Source organism: Solea senegalensis, linkage group LG16, assembly GCF_019176455.1.
Source record: "Solea senegalensis isolate Sse05_10M linkage group LG16, IFAPA_SoseM_1, whole genome shotgun sequence".
Taxonomy (NCBI): domain Eukaryota; kingdom Metazoa; phylum Chordata; class Actinopteri; order Pleuronectiformes; family Soleidae; genus Solea; species Solea senegalensis.
In genome coordinates, this window is record NC_058036.1 from 1,959,024 (window position 1) to 1,977,686 (window position 18,663).

The window sequence follows — 18,663 nt, forward strand, 5'->3', positions numbered from 1 at the left end:
TGGCAAAGTTTGACTATTGACTCGTTCTCGCACTCTGCATCAACACAGAGAGACAGAGGGAGAGAGAGAGGGGGAATTCAAAGGAGGGAGGGAAAAGAGGGGAGAAAAAAAATGGCTGAGAAAACCAAGTGAACGGGTAATCGCTCTTTTGATATGTGTGCTGTGTTTGGGTCCAGTGACAGCGAGCGACCGCAGGCAGGGGCCTTAAATTAAAGAGTCCAAAAATAATCCTGCAAAGTGTAGAAATTCCTCCGCAGCCCGACGGAGACTCAAAAAAATCCAGGCTGCGTTAAAATCAGCGCAGAGCGTTTAACCCTTTTATGGCCGTCGTGATAATCCAGGCCGCATGGATTTATTTTTATGTGCTTCAACACTTTCACTTTGCATAGTTATGAGGCAGTTATTCAAGCGTTTAGGGATTACGCTACTGACAAGCTGGTGTCTTCTCGTCTGTGACTGGACGCTTGTTCGGCCGACGTCCTCACGGGCTACCGTGACGACAAGCGCTATATTTCTATTTTCCGGTTTCCATCCATCTAGGGCTGCAACTAACGATTCTTTTCATCGATTAATCGAGTAATCGTTTAGTCATCGGTCCCATGAAATGTCAGAAAATGTTGATTTTCAGTGTTTCTCAAACCTGGAAAGGACGACGTCTTGTCGTCTTGTCCAAAAACAAAAATATTACTCTTAATATTCACATTTAAGGAGCTGAAAACCAAGTAAAACTTGCTTTACTTCCTTGCAAACATTCGAGTTGGTAACAAAGGCCCCGGGGCCTGGAATAAGCTGTCAGAACAGGGATTGAAGAATCAGTGGACCTGGACCAAATCAAAGACAATAATTACATTGTCGCCTTTTGTCTCGCTTGTGCCGCGACAGTTTAGCATGAACACAATAAAACCCCTTTCTCCGCCTTATGTGGCAGCAAACCACGCCATTGGTTCTGCCTGTCAAAGACTCAATGGGCCGCGGACACGCCCCCTCTGTCCCCGCCTCTAACTGATGGCTCAATAGAGCGGTGACCTGTAACCTTTGGGGCGGATCGGAGCCTCGTCTGAGCGGGTTTGTCTCGGGGAAGGGTCGCACAAAGCCGCACGTCCTATTTACCGTCTCATTTGGCTGCAACAGGCGTAGCGTTTAGCTCGCCGTGCTGCATTTCAATGGAGTTCCAAAATGCCCGGGGACGAGGGAGCGGTGCGTCTGAGCGGTGCGTCTGAGCGGCACGTCTGAACGGCCTCCAGAGCGCTCATGGGAAAAGAAAATACACACACAAGGTGTTGGTTTATGACCTGAACGTGGATAAACATGAGGTTCGTGTGGAAGGGTTCATTTCTTCTGCTCACATCCATTTTAAATGAAACTTAAATGACTTTTTTTATTTCTGCATATGACAGTAAAACCTCATACAAACTCATTTACAGTATATATGCTACATTAAAACATAATTTAAACGCACACAGACTGACTCGTGTTCCCGAATTATTTATGCCGATGTCAACGTCTGCGATTCCTTCACGCGGTTCATTTGTCTCTCTTTTTTTTTCCCCTCTGCTAAACGTCGAGTGCAGTTTCCTCTCGCGTGCTTTAATCAGCAAAGTGGCGGCAGAGCGATGTCGCCGATGTTGACGCGTGGGAAGGCACATTTATTTTACGCCACATATAACGGGGCCACTTTCTTTGTGCTGCCTCATTTCAATAAATCCTCCCACCTGCCTGCGCCTCTCTCCTCTCTCCTCTCGCACTTGGCACCGAAACACGACACAGACGGCGGATGCAAATTTCAAGGTCAGGGAATTACAACAACTGCTAATGAGCTGCTTGTGTTGGCTCAAAGTCCAAATTACCTTTTTCCTCCCACCCTGAGTCCAACTTCTCTTCGTCTCACTTTATCCCTTTATCCAAGAAAAAAAAAAACCCTTAATAAAGTCCATTTGCGTGGCAGTTAATACAGAAAACTTGAGTCTGAGATACTTTAAGTGGACATTTCCTGCTCATCCAGACACGTTCTCCTTTCTCTTGGACAGAAATGCGATGGATGAAGCCACTTATTTAAGTGAGCGTCTGTGAGGAACAAAGGGAGGAGTGTTGGTACGCCGCTGATGGACCGTAATGGTCCGGCGTCGTCTCTTCTGTCACTCTGACACACGTGTGCAGATCTGAGCGCTCTCGGACTAAAATGACAAACTGTGGCAGTTGTGAGTGGAGGACTGATCAGCACGGATCAGCACGGATCACTGGAGTCACTGTCACACAGACGCGCTACAAAGAAAGTGTTCACTCAAAGTGATTCTGCAGGAGCCAACAGTAAGATCTGATTACTAATATGTGTGTGAGTGAGTGAGTGAGTGGATGAATAAGTGAATGAGTGAGTGAGCGGATGAATGGGTGAATGAGTGAGCGAGCAGATGAATGAATAAGTGAATGAGTGAGTGAGCGGATGAATGAATAAATGAATAGGTGAGTGAGTGAGCAGATGAATGAATAAATGAATGGGTGAATGAGTGAATGAGCGGATGAATGGGTGAATGAGTGAGTGAGCAGATGAATGAATAAATTAATGGGTGAATGAGTGAGTGATGAATGAATAAGTGAATGAGTGAGTGAGTGAGCGAGCGAGCAGATGAATGAAAAAGTGAATGACTGAGTGAGTGAGCGGATGAATGAATGAGTGAATGACTGAGTGAGTGAGCGAATGGATGAATGAATAAAGGCATGGGTGAATGAGTGAGTGAGCAGATGAGTGAATGACTGAGTGAGTGAGCAAATGAATGAGTGAATGAATGAAAGACTGAGTAAATGAGTGGATGACTGAATACGTGAATGGGTGAGTGAGTGTATGAATGAATGGGTGAATGAGAGAGTGAGCAGATGAATGAATAAGTGAATGGGTAAAGGAGTGGGTGAATAAGTGAGTGAATGGGTGAATAAGTAAGTGAATGAGTAAATGACTGAGTGCATAAGTAAGAGAATGAGTGAGTGGGTGAATAAGTGAGTGAGTGAATGGGTGAATGAGTGAGTGGGTGGGTGAATGTAGATTCATGAGCGTGACGTCCAATACAAGAATCAAAGGCAACAATGCCGAACTGTAGATTAAAGTTAAAAAGACTTAAAAATCCATGAAAACGTGAACATTAATCTGCAACATCGGCAAAGCAAATGTGTAAAATGTCTAAAATCTCATAATTTAACAGAGGAGTCTTTGCTCCGGTCATGCAGGAAGTTCACTAAGGATTCAGTGAACAAGTCTTTTTAATCCACTAATTCTAATGATTCAGTTAAGGTGGAAACTAGACACATGGAAAAACTAACCAAACCACGTAGGAGTTGAGCCGTGCTGAGTCGTGCTACTGACTGACAGACAGACACACTCCCGGCCGCCGTGTGACAAAAATCACCCCATCACCCGTTTACGAAACCTTTTCACATCGGACACGGTCGCGATTCATTCTGTCCAGATTCACCACGGCTGTCAAACAGCCCGATGATGTCGTCGCGGGAGGAAGACGCCGGCGTCACCTCGAGGCCGCGGCGAGAGGAATAGAGTCTTCAGGAGGCCATTGTCGGGCTGTCAGGGCTCGGGGTGAACTCCCCCCCCCGCCCGACCCTGCTGGATGAACTCATCACAGGCAGATGTGAGGTGGGGTGACGAGGGTTGTGACACTGGGGGAAGTCAATGCTGACAGCAGTTCTGTGTCCACAATGACGATTCAACCCTGAGCATTAATATAGTAATATTATTATTTATTCATTCTGCTTTATTTTTTTAATTCCTGGTGTTTTAAATGCATTTTTTAAACATCTGAACTGCTGTAACAAATATATGCACATTTCCCTGTTTTCCGAGCCACAGAAAGGACACAATACATTTTTTGGGGGGGGTTTTAGCCTTCTACTCAAGATTTACTAAATATAGCATACACATAATAACATTTTTGATTCATTACTCAAATGCATGTCTCTTAAAATTAGCAGAAAATGGCAGTAAAATGGTCACAAATGTTCTCGTCTGTATTTATATGTATTTTTTCTTTGCTACATGTCTTAAAAAAGTAGAAAACAGCGTCCTTTTACTTGTATTTGTACAAATGTATACGCTCTATTCTCTTCACAGACAAGTCAGTCGCTGTGTTTATGGCTTTTATTATAGAAAAACTTGTAATTTATGGAACTAACAATCCACTAAAATCCACTTAATTACATATTTACAAATATGTTTATGACGCACAAAAGACCTACACATGTTACCAGTCTATGTGTTGTTTTTATTCATATTTAGTTATTAGCTAATATGTCTATATATTTATTTATTTATTAATTAAATATTAAATTGAACTTCTTTGTAACTAAGGTTTAAGATAGTGACATCTATTATTTTATATATCTATATATATATATATATATATATATACACACATAAATATACACATACACATATATATATACACATATACACATATATATATATATAAAGTAAAAGGCTAAAATGAAACAGACTGCTCTAATTTATTTATTTTCATGGATGAATACATGAATTATTCATGAGCGATGTTAACACAACTAACTTGTTCATCCAGCAGGTGCTGATGTCAGTCAGTGACATCACTCAAGATTTAATAAGATAATTAAATAAGGTGAAACAAGCGTGAACGCGCGAGTGAATGGAGTGAGTGAATGGAGTTAAACCGTGTTAAAAACCAGACGATATATAATGATATTAGATGATAGTGACGATAATGTGACCGCGGCGACACACAGATATCGTTGTTTTTGCTTCGTCTCTGCAGCTAAAGCCTCAAACCTCGCAAGACTCAAAAACCCCACCCATGCTTATACTTTAACTACAGAAATAAGTGGACTATTAAAACATGGACATTAAGACGCAACATAAAGACGTCACCTCTGACCTTTCCGGAGCGCGGCAGTGTCACAGGCTTGTCTTTCACCCAGAGCCCTGATTCTATAGCCTGTGACCTCTGTGTTGACCTCTCCCTCGCGCCGGACAGTGGCCACACGGTGATTGGTCGACTCTTCTCTAAAACAGGTCTGAGAGTAATGTGCTAACAATCACGTCACATCTTCATCCAACTACATTTGTGTGCTTAAAAGACGACAAAGACAAATGTCAAGAAGACAAATGTCTTAAATGTAAAATATTTAACAGGCCTAAATTTGACTTATCAGGTTGATGTGAAGCGGACAAAGAACCAAAAGTGTAGTTTTATGTAGTAATTATTAGGTTATAGAAGACTTAATGAATATTTATTAGATTTAAGCCACTTTTTGTATAATTTGTTGTTATTAACTGCTATATTTATACACAAAAAAAAATATAACTATGAGACTATGCATTTTGTCCCTAATGCAGAATCTTTAGAGGTGAAGTGGGCTTTAAATAATGAAGTTAGCAAAGTCATGTAAAGCCAAAGCTGCTTAAAAGAGAATTATATGGGTCACTGCTTCATGTCAAGATAAGTTAATGGTGTTTTTAAGTGGTGATTAAGGCGGGATTTGCCCACATATTATAAGAAATGAATCACAGTTATTGAAATAAACTTTTCCCAGAAGAGTGATTTAAGCATCAGCTTTAAGGCTTTTCTTCAGGTCTTTACCGTATAAACTTACAGCCTCCAAACCAGCACATTAGCTAACGTACACAAACCACAAACATAACATCTTCAGCTCGGACACATTTATTCCACGACCACGATCACCTATATTCTCAGCTTGGGTGGCCACGGTGGGAACCAAACCCACAGCAGTAGCCGCCGCCGCGGTGCCAAGCTCGACTCCCAGAGCGGAAAATAAAACAAGAAAAAATGGACCAGGAATTTGTCCCAGCGTCTTGTTGACAACTCACAGTGTCCCGTCAATCGCTGACAAAACTGAGTACAAGGCCAACTGGACCTCACATACTCGGGAATGTCTTCAGCTATACATAACGCTCTAATTATATACGTATCATCCTATGGGAGCTGGCGTTAAGAGCAGCAAAGTGTAGGAAGAACAGGTTCAGTCCACCATGTGAAGACCGAGAGCTCAAAACAGGAAGAAAATTCAATTAAAGGCGTTTCTCTTGGGGTCCCGTATTTGTTGACCCTGACGCAACAACTGTGTCCTAAGAGCAGGTACAGCACCTTATGTTTTAGCATTTTTAGACTCCTTAGGGAGAAAAAACTAAGCTAATTAAGATAGCGCTTTGTTGTTAGTGGCTTTGGAGGTTGACGGTTAAAATCCTACATAGCTTCGCTTTTAGGAAACACGCTGAATTGAAATACTGGCTTCAGTGATAACAATGGTACAGCCTGTTTTTTTCGCAATTGAAATCTTCATTTGCGGGCCCTTGTGACCGAAAGGCTGGTTAGCCCCTGAGCAAGGCACCCAATCCCCATTACTCATTGCCAGTCCCAAACCCAGATAAATGGGAGGGTTGTGTGGAGTAGATTAAAGACAAAAACGTCGCTTACCACCCAATAACTCTAAAACCTGGGTTGGCAGCACAGTTAGCTGCGGCTAAGGCTCATAATATGACAAATGTTACCATACTAAGCTAAAAAGCCTAAGTAACCTTCTCAAAAACGTCTCGACCACAGGAGAAGCTAAACAAGAATCTAAGATGAAGAGATGAAACAGATCTCAATGTGGATCATTTTATTCAGAACAGGAAAAGCAAAACGGGGAGCTTTAGCGAACATTCCATGCATGTTAAAAGTCCGATTTTAGTCAGACTAAGACAATAATTCAGTTTCTTGCCCGTGCATGTAAACGCGCTGAATGTCACACATGTTAGCTCTTAATCTCCGCCTGTTGCTAACACACACAAAAATAAACAGACGCTTGGACAGTGATGTGACGTGTGCGTACGAACGCGGTGCGTGTACAGCTCCGGGTTTTCTTTCGCAGTCCGGGAAACTTTGCCAAACATCTTCTCCGATGTTTTGAACCGGGACCGCAGTCACCTGTTTGTGCAAATGTTATCCCCTCAAACCACATTTTGAGCATTCTTTGCTCCTCGTTGCCCGCGCGTGTGACGCTCCTTCCCACTCTGGATTTTTTGTGGGACGAGTCAGAGGTTTGGTGAACAGATGAGTTTCACGTGTACGTGCCCCGAGTCGTCAGTTTGGGATTAATTATCTGCAAACAACAGCGGCTCGAGCTTAATCAAACTTTACGCTCGAAAACCTGTCGGAGAGTCCAAGTTGGAGCGTCCTGAGGGCTGGTGACAGGTGTGTGTGTGTGTGTGTGTGGGAGAGACAGAGAGAGAGAGAGAGTGGGGACAGAGGGAGAGAGACAACTGCTGTTGGTCTGCTGGGAGCAGATGTTGGAGATCTCTGTAAACTGTTAATAGCTGCGGGATCTCATTACATTTAACCCTTTAAATCCCAAAACCTCCACTGGGGAGAGAGTGTGTGTGTGTGAGTGAGTGAGAGTCGCTGCCAATGTCACATAACTTCACTCTGCTGAAGTTAGCAAGTGGAATTTCAATGTTGAAAGTCATTACACTGAGATCAGCTCACTCTCTCAAGTTTTCACCTATGCCAGTCGGTGTGTTTGAATTTTATTATTGCGACCCAAAACTATAAAGCGTTTTCCCCCGCCACACATTTTAGTGGCTAAAAGAAAAACCCGTAGGATTTGGGTGCAGTTTGGGATAAAGAGGTGATGTTTCGAGGCGTTGGATCGCCTGGAACCTGCGACTGGAGGTGGATTTCGGGAAGTTACCAGAACAGTCATGGCCGACTTTGTTGTTGAAGTGATGGTAACAAAAAAACAAGAGAACGCTGAACGTTTCGGAAATTCTGTCGCGAGCCAACGGATTGCCAGTGTAGCTCGGAAATGTGTGACGTCACGCCATTCAGGTTTTGCATTGTATCAGCTTTCCAACGACACGGAACTGGCGTTTTTGGGAGCTGGAAAACAGCTTTTGGGGTTGCGACGGTTGTCTTTGTTTGTGTGAATGAAGACGTTTCTTGAAGCGATGGAAAACTTTTGAAGAACAGAAGATCGTATTGCGAAAGTTCTGTTTCCACGTGGTCGAACGAGCTGCGTTTCAGTTGACGCGTAGGACTGAATTTAAGCAGCTTGGCGGACCTTTAATAAAATGAACCGAGTTCACATCAGGACGTGGTCTGCACGTTTAATGCACGGGTTAATTTGCTCTTCTATGCTTGTGCTGTAGGTTTGGGCATTTAATTGCCGGCAGCTGCAAACGCCAGCGATGCATCAAAGTCTCCAGAGTTTGCATTTGAAATGCACAGTTTGTCACCACTGAAGGGAAATGCTAATGGAAAAACTCAAGATTAATCAAAACCTTTAAGAGCCGCAGAGCCACAAGAAGAGCTGCGAGGACTGGGTTAAATGTTAAACAATCAAATCATCGACTGCACCCTCACCACGACTAAATGCCTGTTTTCCTATATAATGTAGTTTCAGCAATTAAATTCACTGGCGCTGCATTACCGAGTCGATAGAGCTTAAGACACCTGGAAGACTTGACGTCTCTGGACATCATTTCAGAACTTATACGCCCCGAGGTCGACGTTTACTTTGAACCAAAACACACGTTCTGACTGTTTGAATTCCAACAGTCTTTGCGCAGCGAGTTCTCCTTTTAATCTTAAAGCTCACAGCAATTACACCGACGCAAACGTAAACCAAGCGTTATTACTCCAAGCAGTGCCGTTCCACACGTGTTTAGAGCCCAGTGTTTAGAGTGAATCTGATGACAAAACTGAGCACAACAGCTGTTTGCTGTGCTGCGTTACTGTCGACACCGTGCTATCACACAGGCACGCATGTATCTGTTCACCACTCTGATTTCAGCACGGCAGTTTGAGCCTCTAAATATATTTGGCCCGGGCTCAGCTGAGGCCGCGAGGCCCGCGTGAATGCTGCCCGGCCCCCGAGGCGAGGCGAGTTCCCTGACCTTTGTTTACCGTGGGAAGATTCACCTGCTCTTTCAGCACTCTGCCTCACACTCCTTCCAGTTATAGACGTTCACACCAGAGACCAAAGCAACAATCAGCTAATCACGTATTGACGGACACATGCAGCTCCACTGGACAAGCACAGGATTAAGATGCCTTCCTAAAAGGCTCTTAGAAGATTCCACAAGTAGGACAAAACATCATCTCCACCTCGTAGGTGGTTTGGAGCTACTGTGTGGATTTAAATCCAAAAAACACAACCTCAGGTCCAAAGCTAAGTTCTCTCACCTTGATGCCTCCTATCCTCTGGTCTCCTTTGAACTCTTTGCCGTTCTTCAGCCAGTGGATGGTCGGCGTCGGGTTTCCGGCGGCGGCACAGCGGAACTTGACCGTGTTGGCGGCGGGAACGGCCAGAAGCTTCTTGTCCATCTTCTCAGGCTTGGTCCAATATGGAGCTTCTGTTTGAGAAACATGGAAAAGTGACGTGGCGTCAGTCATGGGAAACCGGTTTTCCTCCAAAATAAAGATGAAACATTTGATGAACAAAAAGTCAAAGATATCAAGTCATTCAAGATCCCAAGAGTCCCAAGTCGGTCAAACCAAATCTCAAATCATCTTAAATTGGCCCAAAGTCACAAGTCTATCCCGGCAAAGTCTAGAGTCATTTGAAATCACTCTCAATCTGTGTCATTTGAGACTTGTCTGAAGTCGATCTGCGAGCAAAATACAACCGTAAGTCACGTATGTCAAGTGGGACGTAATATAAGACAAGGCTCAAGTCATTTAAGGTGAGTCCAAGTCCGTCTCAGATCATTCCTCAATTCTTTTCAGATGGTTCCAGTTGAGGTCTCAAGTGTCTTCATCAGATCATCAGTTTACAAGGAAGACCTCAATCTCTCAAGTATTTTAAAACAAGTTCCAGGTCAAGTTCAAGTGTGACATAACTTAAGACACACCTAGACTCGCCACCAGCGCCACCAGCGAACGAGCCCAAATCAATAAAATCAAGTCTGTCTCTTATCATTCCTCAATTCTTTTCAGACGGTTCCAGTTGAGTCGTTTGAGGTACTTATCAATAAGTGTCTTCATGAATGTCATTTAACAAGAAAGACCTCAATCTCAAGTCTTTTGGAACAAGTTCCAGGTCAAGTTTAAGTTTAAGTCATGGGCCATTTGAGGTACTTCTCTGGAAGTGTCATTTGGAAGTTCCAAGTTAAATTTGAATGAAATTGAGATTAAAAATGTAAGAAATGTCTTAAGTTTAGACACAAATTTAAGTGTGTCTTTCAAAGACAGACAATGTGTTTTTAACCCAGCAGTGAGATGATTGAGGGATGTTTTCGGGTCTTTGAAGGGTGTCAGGTCTCAGGTAAATCATTAGTTTAACTCACTCTGCCAAGACGTACCACTCTCTGATCCAAAGTGACTTTTTTGTCTATTTAAACTTGAGTAAACTCAGATCAGAGACGTTTTAGAGAGAGACCCCCGAGGATTTTAACGTTACATGTTTATGTAATTGCTTAAAGACGGCACAGATGGGACAAGTTGCTCCTCTGCCCTGTTTTCAAAAAGTGACCACATTGAATGGTTTATGTACTTTGCCAGTGCAGAGTTAGACGTCAGTGTTGACATGAGAGACATTCAAATGTGTTTCACAGTGACAAAATAATGCAAATGCAGCCGTTAAATGAGAGGAGAAATAGACGCGGTGATGGTGAAACCGCATTGGACACATAGAGACATTAGCTTGCTACAACCTGGATCAGACCATTGTAACTCCCCTTATAAACCTGTCTCTCTCCATTTCTTAAGCCCACCCTGTTGTCCAGTGAAGTTCCGCGGCGTGAAACGCAGTTTGACGGACGCTCAAAGACCACAACGAGACTCATCGTCTTCTTCTTCTTCTCCTCAGCTCGCTGGACAATGGGAGAGTCCATTCGGATGATCTGATCCTAAAGGTCTGGAGACCTGTCAGGGCGATTTATTGAGTTGTATTGAGAGGACGCCGGACAAAGAGAGAGTGGTGCTGTGTGTGTGCGGAGGTGAGAGAGCACCGGTGCATGACAGGACAAAAGCTGGGGAGGAGGCTGACCGCTCATCAGATGTCTCTTTTAGTCTCTTGATGCAGGAGGAGAGAGGGGAGCTCATTACCATTTCAATATGTGTGTGTGTGTGTCGGTGTAAGTGATTCTCACTCTCAAGCAACACAAGAATGGGTGGAGTTTCACCGTCTTTCACAGGAAGACGCAGAAATAAATCGTTACCCACACGTAAACTTCCCAGATACAATATTTGAAAAAATCTTAAAAGGTTGAAGAAAAATGACACTAAATGCCTGTATGTGGCGCTGTAACGCCGACAGAAAAACAGCGACAAATGGAAAAGAATTTGGAGAGGAGAGGGTGGTGTTTCATTAGCTTTTTGTGGCTCCCAAAAATGCTACGCTAGCAAAAAAAAGCTGCATTCCCCCAAACACAAACATGGTGGCATCTCCACCTGTTGTTGTAGTCATTTTAAACTTCTTAATGCAGGAGAATATGCAAAAGGTTTTTGGCTTTTTATCCACATGGACATTTGATGAAGTGACGCAGAAGTGTTTTACGCCAAACTTGTGTTTCCGTGTTGGAGAAAGCCTACGTTGAGGAATATCGGCCAATTGCGAAAGCTGGACTGACGTTTCAGTCCCGTAATCCCCAAACGTCACTAACTTTCTCGATTATTAATCGATTACTAAATGAATCGACAAATTAATTCATTTCATTCATTTTTGAACACACACACACAGACAGATTGAACATGTGCATGAAAACAGGCAGCTGCAAACCCACCTCGTGTCTGTTTGTCATTGTCGTGGACTTGTGTGTGTGTGTGTGTGTGACACACATTTCTTTTGGCTCATGTCATTAAGCCTTGGCTTCAGCTTCACAAGTAAGTAAATTACAACCAGACTGAGCGATGAAAGACACAGACGAGTCTTAGAAAGCAAACAAACAGCAGAAGGTCTCTGCCTTTCTATTGGACCAACCCTGTGTGTGTGTGTGTGTGTGTGTCGCTCACTGCTTCAGACTCCCCAGCTTGCAAAGACAAACACCGTCTCTCCTCACACACACACACACACACACACACCTTCAAAGGCAGATGGCTCTCAGATATCATTAGTTCTCTCCTCTGTGTCTCTTTCTGTCTCTTCTTACTTCTGTCTCTCCGTCTCTCTGTCTCAGCATATTTGGAGCGACACTGTACACAGTGTGAGACAATCCTCAGAGGAGTCTGAACACATTGTTTTCTTGGCATCGTAATCAGCCACACACACACACACACACACTCGGTGACAAAAACGTTTTTATACAGTCTCTGATGTGTGGTCCTCCTCCTCCTCCTCCTCCTCCTCCTCTGTCATTCATCTTGGCCTGGAAACACCTTCAGCCACAAATGACGTTTCAGACCCAAAAATAGTAAAAAACGAAAAACCCACAGGGGGGACTCTGCAGGAGGCGGGACACCCGTCTCTGTTTCGTCCCCAGAACAGTCGGGACGCGGTGCGTTCACTGACCGCTTACTGCCGAGTGTTTCTGCACAAGCTCGCCTGTCAGTGAAACAGACCGGGGCCGAGCCCTCGTCTCTTCTTTAGTGGTTTTTTTTGGCGGGTAAGTGTCTGTCCCGGAAAATGAAAATAGGCAATTATGTCACAGCACTCGCTCTTTGAGAGGCAATACACTTCAAATACGTTTATATAAAGGAAAGTATTGTCTTTTTCTTTAGAGGAACTCATTTTTCACATTTATTCCTGTTAATCTCAAGTTTTTTAAAGGACTCTTGGGATGTGGCAACAACTGCGTATGCTGCAAAGAAACCTAAAGTTGTATATAATAAAAAGATATGAATGTATTCCTTAATAAATATGTATTTCTTTTTACTTTAAGCAACACAATTTAAGACTTTCTATCCCGGTGTTTTTAAAACCTCGTTTTAAGGAAGTGAATGCAGCACTAGAATAAAGCAGAACACTGCAGATTCCAGATAAGCTAAAGCATCAGAGCTGTCGATGTGGTCAAAGAAAATCCTTCTGGGATTATTCTGACACACATTGTCTTCGTGATGGAAGATTTTTAGGATTTGTGAGGCAGTGAGTTCATGCAGCGCTGCAGGAATTCATCCTAATGCTGTTTTTGTGTCACACATTTTCTTCAAGTCTTTCGATTTGGAAACGGTCACGTTGCAATTTCAATTATTTTGTGGGTAATTGTGCAGCCATAAACGGCACCGGGGTCGACGCGGGGATATTTGACTCCGGCAAACACAGGAATCCCGTCCCATGTCTAATTGGGCTGGATGGTATTTCCTCAGCGGAGAGGAGTGGGGGGGGTTGGGGGGTACTTGGTCAGCAGATAACCCTGCCGCTGTTCGTGCTGTCACTACGGTGGAAACGGGTTTACCATAACATATCGTCCCACAGCTCTCTGCGGTTCCAGTGTCATGCATGTCCACCTGTCAGCTGCAGAGGTTAACCAGAGGGGTGGGGCGGATCTCTGCCGGAGCCTAAAAATACACCAGCGAGTTCCTGTTTGTGTGTTTTATGCTTGATAGCAGACGAGTGACAGGGAGCGGTCTCACACACGCACGTTACTTACTGTAAGTCTTAATCACGACTCCAAATATAGACGGACCACTTTGTATTTTGGTCACTGGGTAAAATGTGTCGTATTTTTCCTGTTTTTTGGGGGGTTTTAAAGCCTCTGTAATGTTGCTTTACTGCCTCCTTAAGCTTGTTTGGAATGGTTAAGCCCCATTACTTGTGAAGTGGGGCGTGTCTGATGGTCGTATCAGTGCGCCGACAACAAAAACGCTCTTTTTTTCCTGCTCAGTTAGTCTCAAACACACATACACCAATACACTGCAAAACTTTGGCGTATTCTCCTGCACTGAGAAGTTAAAATGACGACAACACCAGATGGAAATGCCACCAGTTTCACATTTTCGGAGCCACAAAAAAGCTAAAATTAGCTAATTAATTGCGAAAGCCACCCTTGCATTTTCACATACTGATCAATACATTAATAAAATAAGTAAAAACACAACATCTCACTCTCACAGGGCTACAAAACTCATGGAAACCATAGCTAGCTGTAGCGCAAACGTGAGCAGGAGACGTGTTACTCTTTTGTATCGCCGTTTAATATAATACGTGCTCTTCAGTCTCATGTGGCTCACGGTGTATTAGCACAAAGGCTAGTTAGCAAGCTAGCAGGCTAACGGTTGAAGTGGATCTTGCCATTTATGGGACATTTTTAGCATCTAAGCTAACAGTAACAGACTCACCAGTGGTTTACAGCTCTTTGACTTCTAATTAAATACTAAATACATCTGTTTATGTAGATTTTTCAGCTGCATAAAAGTGATATTTTTCTGTTCTCTTGCTCCGTGTTACAGAGGAATCATTTGAAAAAACACACCAGACAACATTTTTCAACATTTTATGGACCAAATGATTCTTTCTGATTGTTTTTTCTTGTAAAACAAAGCTTTTTCTTTGATTCTGGCTAATGATACCCAGCTCTAACATTTTGGTTGGCTTTAATTTTATACTACTGCTAAACAGAAAACATGCCTTTTTGCTTAAATGGTGCAATTCAGGCACTTAAATGAAGTACTGACATTTATCGTTATTATTCGGTCGTAAAGATACAGATCATTTTGGAGCTGGTGCCACACAGGAACCTGGGTTTCTGTGCGCAACACTAGCTAGTGTAAATAAAGGTTTTTTCATGTTCTGAACCATTAATGCCTTCTATGTTTGTCAGGTTTCTTTCATCACTGACCTGGCAGCGATGTTTTCATATGCATGCACGGTATCTAAAATTGTAACTTACGTCGATAAGAGTGTGTAGAAAGCTTGGGTACGAGCCAAAATAAAGAAATTAGCATGTTTTTGGTGAAGCTCCAGGGCATTTTCTAATGATTTATTTTCTCGTAAAACAAAGCTTTTTTTCTTTCTGTCTGGCTGATGATACGCAGCTCTTGGCTTTTATTTCGTACCATTGCTAAACTGAAAAGGTGCCGGTGCTTAAACAATGTTAAAGTGTTTGGTAAATCTCCACAGACTTTTGGAATGATTGATTTTCTTGTAAAACAAAGCTTTTTCTTTCTTTCTTTCTTTCTGGCCCATGATACCCAGCGCTGACATTAGGGTTGGGTATCATTTTGCCTTTAATTTCGGAACCATTGATAAACTGAAAAAGTGCAATTGCTAGAACGCGAGCTAAAAAGAACTCAAACGAGGCACAAACATTGTCAGTATTTGGTCGGAAAGATAAAGATCGTACAGGAGTTGGCGTCATATTGGAACCTTTTTGTTCACATTCAGTTTCTCGGTTTCTTTAATCACAGTAATGTCTTTCCTTATCATGATAATAATAACAATAATAATAATAGTCATAATTATAAGATGAATAGTCATTTATTTGAAGGGGATTTGTTGGGCAGTGTGGGCCAAAACAAAAGAAAGTAATGGTTTCTTGGTAAATCTCCAGGAAGCTTTTCTAATGATTGATTTTCTTGCAATGCAAAGCTTTTTTCTTTCGTTCTTTCTGGCATGTGACCGTCATTATGTGTATCTTGATGTAGATTAAAATTGCATAAATACTCTGCAGGACACACACTGTCACACACACACTCTGCAGCTCTCTGTTAACCGTCTCCTGACTGTGCCGCTGTAACTCCAGCGCGGCACCAATTAGCTGCAGCAGGACGCGCCGCCGAGTCCTGCAGCGCTCACACACCGATCTGGGGGTGGTGCTGGTCTAATTGTATAATGGTGTCATTTGCCCTCGCCGACGCCTGCGAGCACATAGAGCAGATTTCATTACAGATTACAGTGGGGCCCTTTGAAGGCGGGGCCTGCGGGGACGCTGGACAAACAGAGCCGCAGGAGCAGCGGAGCGCGGCCCCCGGCGTCCGGCTCTCTGCTCTCCTGCCAGGGTAAACAACGAGGCTGCATAGCTCGGGAGCACAGCACAGCACAGATTAGGCACTGTTAACATTCCTCCCTTTACACACACACACACACACACACACACACTGCCCTTTCAATTCACCCGGGCTTTCCTTGTGTGTGTGTGTGTGTGTTGACCGCTTTCCACAGTGAAAAAAAAGCGTCATCAACGGAGTGTGAGGGCGGATGGACGGCGGTCAGATCGCTGACCTCTCCCTCACAGCGGATCACTTCTCATTTCAGTCGGGCTTCACCTGTGGAGCTCGAACCTTCGCCTCCATCGAGTCTCAGCGGGCGACAGAATCCGTTCTCAGAGACTCTTTGACTCTGAAAATGAGGCTGAAGCTCAGGGACATTAGGGACATCTCGTCTCATGTCGTTCTCTGTGTTATTTTTGATTTTTTTTTATGTTTCGCTTTATTGCTGTGCAGCAATTTGGTGGTTTGTGTCGTTTTAAATGTGCTTTATGGTCACATCGGATTAGATTTCTAACAGGATATTTAACATTCGAAATCGAAATTGCAATTTGCAAATCTCAAACGCTGTTTTTCCCCCTTGTTTTAAACCGAAGCTGCGCTTGAAACCAGAGATTCATGCGTTCACCTCTTATTATATTAGGATATTGTGCCAGAATTCATTTGTTCACTCCTGCGTGGCTTCAGGTCTGAAGGGACCATTACTGAACGTGTCCCCTCCTGTGGGTGGGGTCAATTTCGAGCATCAAATCCACAATGAGCACTGGGGATCTCAGCCCTTGATCCGGCAGGGATTCACACCACCAACCCTCCAGTTACAAAGCCCAATTCCCGACCACGGGCTGCCCCTGTGACTGTTCTATATTCTACACCAAGCATATTCAAGGCCGTTTGTGAATGTTTTTAAAGAACACCGTCAGTTTAGGACCGCGTTATGACGCCATCCCACTCACATGCTACGTTGCAGCTGTTGCCTGAACGTCGGGTGAGATCAGGGTTCCACCGAGAGGCGACCGTCTCCCTCTCTCTCTCCCTCTCTCTCTCCCTCTCCCTCTCTCTCCTCCAGGAGAAGTGAAAAGACAAATCTACTCCCAATCTCTCAAACTGGTCGATAATGTCGTTTGTGCGGCGGCGTCTCTACTCTGTCTTTTCCCCTCCACAGGGACACAGGGAGACAGCTGAGTGTTTCTGGAGGAGGAGGAGGAGGAGGAGAATGAGCTCATGACTGCAGCGGGCTCGTCTGTCCCTCCGTCTGTCTGTCTGTCTGTCTGTCTGTCTGTCTCTCCTCTGAGAACAGTCAGCTGTGGGCCAGCGGCATCATTTGGGGCTGGCAGCTCCAGCGCCGAGTGACTCAACTCCTCAAAGTGTCTCACATTTCTGTCTGTCTGTCTGTCAGAGGCGAAGCGTCGTCTCCTCCACTCTGTCGCTCATTAACAGCCACAGTCTTTCCACCATCCCCGCGCCTCAGTGTGCGTCCTCTCTGCGTGTGGACATGTGGACATGTGGACGCTCTTCCTCCGCGTCTGGGCCGCGTGGCTCGTCACATGGCTGCGGCTCTCTCTCTCTCTCTCTCTCTGCTACAGCCCCAGCTAATTAGCGGTGGCTTAGCGAACATTAAGCAGAGATGCTGGCTAATCCAAATCTCCTTTTGGCCGGGAAATAGGAGCCTCGTATGTCATGGGGCAGACTTACATGCAGAGATTAAGTCTGGCAGTCTGAGGCTATTTACTGGCGTTCAGGTTGTCTGCAGGATAAGCCGCCGCCGCCGCCGCCGCCGCCGCCCGTTTAGAAAACACTCCAGGCTGAAAGTGAAACTGCAAATTCAACAGATATTCAGGGTTTTCACTTAATCTTTGCTCGGATGACTCAGGGCACAACGACAGCGTCTTTCTCTCTCATAATCTCCCTGGAAAAGAGATGATGATGAGGATGATGATGAAGGTGATGGAAATGCAAGATCCCGCTTTTAAATCGGCAGCGTCTTAAGTGATTTAATGTTGGAGGGTTCCGTGTTTATTAAACTGAGACAACTGTGAGGTGATTTCTAGACGTACTCAGATTAGATTATAGATTACTGGAAATGGTCGACATAAGGGGACACTTTTTAAACTTCAAATCCAGACAGTTAATGTTATATCTTTAATTAAAAAGAGTTTTTCTGGTGTATATTCACCCACTTTTTCTGTGATTTTTAGGCTATTTTGTGTCATTTCTTTCATACTGTGAAGTGAAAATGTCCCTTTACTGCGGGCTTAACTGCATCCTGTCAAAGACTGGAGCTGAAATTATAACTGATGAGGTGAAACAGTAATGATGGAGACACAGCATTAGGGCTGAAACAGTGAGTCTGTCGGTGATTGATGAGCAAATCTTTCTTCTTTGAACATTAATGTTAATGATTATACAGTCGTTATATTAGTCAAATCCTTGTTTTATTTCAGCGCCGCTGTTAAAGCAACTTAAATGTATTGTTCTGCTGTCCGAGCTTCTATTGTTTCCCTCGTGTTACTTTGATCCTCACATCTCCTCGTCTTTCACCGACACATCCATCATTTCCTGCGTCTCACCTTCAGCAAAGGCAACGAGCTGAGGGGCGGAGACACTGTCAGCCTCTCTGGAGTGGAGGTGGAGGTGGTGGAGGAGATGGAGGTGGTGGTATCCAACAGAACAGAGCATGTAAGCGGCGCTCCGCGAGCACGAGACGTCCCTCGTTGGTTTCTTTGTTCCCATGAACCTGAACTCTGCAAAAACCCTTAACGACAAAACTGCT

General features: G+C 44.0%; 1 protein-coding gene across 8 annotated transcripts in view; it reads right to left on the bottom strand.

Moving 5' to 3' along the window:
• fgfr3 (fibroblast growth factor receptor 3) overlaps positions 1 to 18,663 on the bottom strand; it is a 68,651-nt gene that overhangs the window by 22,262 nt on the left and 27,726 nt on the right. For all 8 annotated transcript variants that reach the window (XM_044047243.1, XM_044047241.1, XM_044047242.1 and 5 more), the window contains exon 5: positions 9,216 to 9,385. In XM_044047243.1, the coding sequence (XP_043903178.1) occupies positions 9,216 to 9,385 (170 nt within the window). The remainder of the gene's footprint in view (positions 1 to 9,215; positions 9,386 to 18,663) is intronic.